This window comes from Arachis hypogaea, chromosome 7 (assembly GCF_003086295.3).
Source record: "Arachis hypogaea cultivar Tifrunner chromosome 7, arahy.Tifrunner.gnm2.J5K5, whole genome shotgun sequence".
Lineage (NCBI taxonomy): Eukaryota > Viridiplantae > Streptophyta > Magnoliopsida > Fabales > Fabaceae > Arachis > Arachis hypogaea.
Window position 1 is genome coordinate 11479602 of NC_092042.1, and position 5279 is coordinate 11484880.

Genomic DNA, 5279 nt, shown 5'->3' on the forward strand with positions numbered 1-5279 from the left:
ATTATGTGGCTAATTAACGACCTCAAAAAAGGCATGTTCTCTCAATCCATATCAAAGAGACATCCAATATATTTGTATGAGGTTCAAGAGCAGGTCGAGAAATATATCAACATAGAGGAGATAACAAGATTAAGAGAACCCACCTGAGGACAAAGCAATCAATATCAGACTCGAAGCAAGGAAAGAGAGTAAAAAAAAGAATACAACTCAAAAAAACTCGAAGGTATTATAATTATACCCTATTGCAGATTTTTCTTATTGACAGAGAGATCTACCACACAAAAAAGATTCAACCTCTTAGACGAATCAAAAACAAAAAAGGTGAAAGTCCATCAGAATACTGCAAATACCACAAAATTTACAGTCATTCTACCAATGATTGCTATGATTTGAAGTTAAATAAAAACATATATAGTTATTTTTGTTATACAAATTTTATAAAGTTAACTAAATTTAAAGTTTAATTATTTTAATATTAAAAATAATAAAATCAATGAATTTTTATTTATTTTAAAGTATAATAATTACTTATTAATAGTAATATATAGTTTGTGATTAAATTAAAATATTTATATTAGAATTCTATCTTTTTAAAGATTTTTATTTAAATAACATTAGTGGTTGAGTTTGTACATATTTTTTCGTGATTTATGAATAAAATTTTTAAATTCTCTTACTCTTATATTAAAATCGATTTGAGCAAGTATAATCTACCAGAGATAAAATTTGTCTTTAAGTTACTTTATTTATATTTTAATATCATATTTATTCTTATAATCAAAGTAATATGATTAACATTGTTATCTCTTAAAATTTATCAACATATTTAATCTATTCTTAAGTTAAAGTAGTTGTATTTGTACTTAAAAACATATTTCTTCTTAAATGTGTTACAAAGGCTAATGTAGTTGAAGTTATTTGTCTTAACTCATCTATCTCAAAGTTTAGTACTTTTATAGCAACTTTTAGCAAATAAAAAAAAAATATGAAGTTGCTAATAAAGGCGTAAGAAGATACTCTTCTAGAATTTTGTCACAAGATTGTAGAATTTCATCTAAATTAAATAAATAAAACTGCTTAATTTAATTATTTCGCATGATTAATTTAATTAGTTCGCAGAACGAAGAAATCGAATGCAAAAGGAAATTGGCAAAGCAGAAGGAAAAGCTGAGACGTTGCAGGCCTAAACATAAAAACAGGTGTGTAAAGAAAATTTTAAATGACATTTAGCTCTTGGAATGTTAGGGGGTTACGGGGTGATGGCAAAGTAAGAATGGTGAATGAGTTAAAGAAAAAACATAGATTAGATATGTTGGGTTTGATTGAGACTAAAAAACAGGTTGTGACCAGATTTGATGTTATAAGACTTTGGGGGCAAGATGGTACAGGTTGGGAATTTGTAGGCTCGTATGGGGCAGCGGGTGGACTATTGTTGATATGGGATGAATCGGTGTTTAAAAAAAATAACTGTTATAAGGGGAAGAGATGGTTGTGTGTGGAAGGGATCCTGGTAAAAAATAATTACAATTGTGCTATCTTCTTGGTCTATGATGTTCATAATAGGGATGCAAAGCTTCAAGTGTGGGAAGAGTTGAGTTATATGGCTGGGTTATGTCAAGTTCCTAACTGCTACATGGGAGATTTTAATGAAATAATGCATGTGAAAGAAAGGCAAGGTACTGATGTTCTACCGAGGTCGGCAAAAGAGTTTAGGAGTTTGGTACAGGATATGCATCTAGTGGATCTACCGCTAACAGATCGCAAGTTCACATGGTTTAGGAGACGCTCGTGCAGTCGGATAGATAGAGCTCTGGTTATTAGCGTGGAGTGGTTGGAAGAGTTCCCTGAGACTAGGATATGCGGTGGACCAAGGGGTCTATCAGATCACTATCCAGTGATCTTGGAGCACACGAGGCAGAGGGTAGGGCCAAGGCCATTCCGAAGCCTAGATTCATGGTTTACACATTAGGGTTTCCTTAGCTTTGTGAAGGAGGAGTGGAGAGGATTGGGGGAGATACAGTTCACAGATAAATTGAAGGCGCTGACGATCCCGCTAGGGAATTGGCATAATACTAACTTTAGGGATATGGACAATAAGATTACGAGGTTTGAGGAAGAAATTAAGAAGATTGATGACTTGGTAAGTAATGGGGTGTATGATGGAACGATGGAGGCTAGAAGAAATGCGCTAGTTACCTGCTGTGAGAGGTGGTATGTCAGGAAAGAAGTCTATTGAAAACTGATGTCCCGGTCTCGGCAAGCAAAAGAGATGGACAAAAATACAAGATACTTTCACAACTTGGCGTCAGCGAGACGACAAAATAACAGGATCGATACACTATTAATCAACGGCAGGCTGGTAAGGAACCAAGCTAGAATAAAGATTACTATTAAGGATTACTGCAAGGAGTTATACCACCATGATAAGTTGCCTATGATGAGCTTCAGAGATGGTCTGGTAAACAGGATAGAGCATAGAGATTCTGTAACTCTGGAGGCACTGCCGACAGCTGAGGAGATCAGAAAAACAGTGTGGAATTGTGAGTCATCTGAGGCACCAGGATGCGATGGGTATAACATAAACTTTATCAAGAGGTGTTGGGGTGAGATTGGGCCTGAATTCACGGCTGCAGTGATGGGGTTCTTTCAGACGTCAAGGCTGCCGACTGACTCTAACATCACTTGGGTGGCATTGGCACAGAAGTTCATTGGAGCTAAAGAGATTAAAGATCTGTGACCTGTTAGCATGGTTGGATGCGTTTACAAGGTTATCTCCAAGGTTTTGGTTCGGAGGATGAGACTTGTGATGCCAGCTTTGGTAGGAAAAATCCAGAGTGCATTTGTAAGGGGTAGAAAAATCCATGATGGGGCCCTCATCACATGTAAAACGGTAAACTAGCTCAAAATGAGGAAAAAGGAGGTGGCAATAATCAAGCTAGATTTTCAAAAGGCCTATGACAGAGTCATGTGGAGTTTTGTGGACATAGTGCTGTAAAATATGGGGTTTGGCAATAGATGGAGAACGTGGGTGATGGAGTGTATCTCCACAACTTCTATGTCGATTTTGATAAATGGGTCGCCATCTAAGCCATTCAAGATGGAAAGAGGCCTGAGACAAGGTGATCCGCTATCTCTGTTTTTATTTGTACTGGTTGTGGACGTTCTACATCGATTGGTGGGAGAGGCAGTCAGGAATGGGCGTATATCACCTTTAGTGATTGGCAGAGATCGCATAGCGTTATCCCACCTTTAGTTTGCGGATGACATAATTCTATTCTGTCCACCAGAGGCGAAAACTATCAAGAATTACAGGCGACTATTGAGGTGCTTTGAGTTGATGTCAGGTCTCAGCATTAATTTTGACAAATCGAGCTTGATTATGATAAATTGTGAAGAACAATGGACTCAGAATATGTGCCAGCTGTTGGGGTGTAAGGGTGAGTCCCTTTCAGTCAAATACCTGGGTATTCCCTTAGGTGCAAATCCGAGGCTAGTGAAGACCTGGAAGCCTATAATATACAAAGTGGAGGAGAAGCTAAGTCTGTAGAATACTAAAATCCTAAATAAAGCTGGAAGGTTGGTGCTGATTAAATCAGTATTAAACAGTCTGCCTGTGTATTATTTGAGTCTGTTTAAGCTGCCAAAAACTGTTGCTGAGAAATTGATCTCATTGCAAAGAAGGTTCTTGTGGAGTAAAGATGATGACAGCAATGGATGGCATTGGTAAAATAGGACGTGGTGCAGGCGCCAAAAAAACTAGGCGGATTGGGGGATGGAGATGATATGGTTTGAAATATGGCTATGTTGTTTAAGTGGTGGTGGCGATTTGCAAAGGAGGATTGCCCGTTATGGAAGAAGGTGGTTTGTTCCTGTTATGATCTGAATCCTCATGAGCTGTTGTCAACCCAAGTGCTACTTACTAGGGGAGGACCGTGGAAGGATATATGCCAGCTACAAATAACCAATGACCATATAAGGGGTAAGATGGTTACAGGGCTGTCTATAGAGGTTGGTGATGGGCGGCGTACGAGGTTTTGGGAGGATATGTGGCTGCTTAGGGGCCTCTAAAAGACCGATTTTTCAGGCTTTTCTCTATTTCAAACCAATCTGGGTCTGTTATAGGGAACTGTGGGTTTTGGGATGGACTAGACTGAATTTGGAATTTTTATTGGAGGAGAGAGCTCTTCCAATGAAAGTTGGGACTACTGGGTCAATTACATGAGGCACTAAGACCTGTGAATCTAGTTCTTAACAGAGAGGATAGGGTTGTATGGAAATATGATAGTAAATGAGTTTATTCAACTAACTCATTTGTTCAGGTTTTGTAGGAGGCGACACTCCCGGAGGAGGTGACATGCTAAAGCTTCACAAAGACCATCTGAAAAGGATTGGTTCCGCCTAGAGTAGAGTTATTTGCATGGTTTGTCCTGGTAGGTCGGGTGAACACAAAAGAACGGTTAAGCCGGCTAGGAATTATTAACCAAGAAGATAACGTATGTGTGCTATGTAATAAACATGTGGAACTTGTGCCCCATTTGTTTCTATGCTGTGAATTTGCTTGGCAGGTATGGAGTGCTTGCGTATCAAAGATTGAACATCAATGGTCTGTTCCTGGGACAATGAGGGAACACTTTCTGAGTTGAACGGAGGGGCCAAGGAGAAGGGAGGATAGAGAGCAACGATTGAGATACTTCTGTGCGGTGGTTTGGAATATATGGCTGGAGAGGAATGGAAGGATTTTTCAGAATAAAAGTAAAGGTGTTGAAGAAATCACTAACATGACAGTGTTGAGCTACAACGAATGGAGATATAGTGTGGACCCTTTTAGTTGTTGATGGCAATGCCGGAGATGACAAATGGCTTCTTTTGATAATACTATGTTATTGTATTTATTTGTTTATTTGTTTTTATTAGACTGCTCCACTATACTGTGTTGAGCTTCTTGCGTTCAAAAAAAATATTAAAATTCAATTAACTTAAAATATCAATAATAAAAAAATTTATAATATTATAAATAAAACTCATCCTTCATATTTAATACTATTTTTTTATTGATATAAAATATTATTAAAAACTCATTTCAATAGTTTTTCTATACATATTTTAGTCTTAAGATATTGTTAGAAGATAGTCAAATGACAAATAATCTTTGAACATATGATATTGAACTTATGTACTTGCTTCTTTAATGACATTATTAAATTTTTTATCCTCTTGTATCAATCCAAGAGTGAAACATGCATCGGTATAAATAGCATGGATCACTTCTCTTATAAATA

The 5279-nt window shown here is 37.1% G+C and overlaps 1 protein-coding gene across 1 annotated transcript; it reads left to right on the plus strand.

Moving 5' to 3' along the window:
• Positions 1-1273: 1273 nt before the first annotated feature.
• Positions 1274-2737, plus strand: LOC112701132 (uncharacterized). Its single transcript, XM_025751929.1, has 3 exons — positions 1274-1921; positions 1991-2211; positions 2467-2737. The coding sequence occupies exons 1-3, from the start codon at positions 1274-1276 to the stop codon at positions 2735-2737; spliced, it is 1140 nt and encodes a 379-aa protein (XP_025607714.1).
• Positions 2738-5279: the final 2542 nt, after the last annotated feature.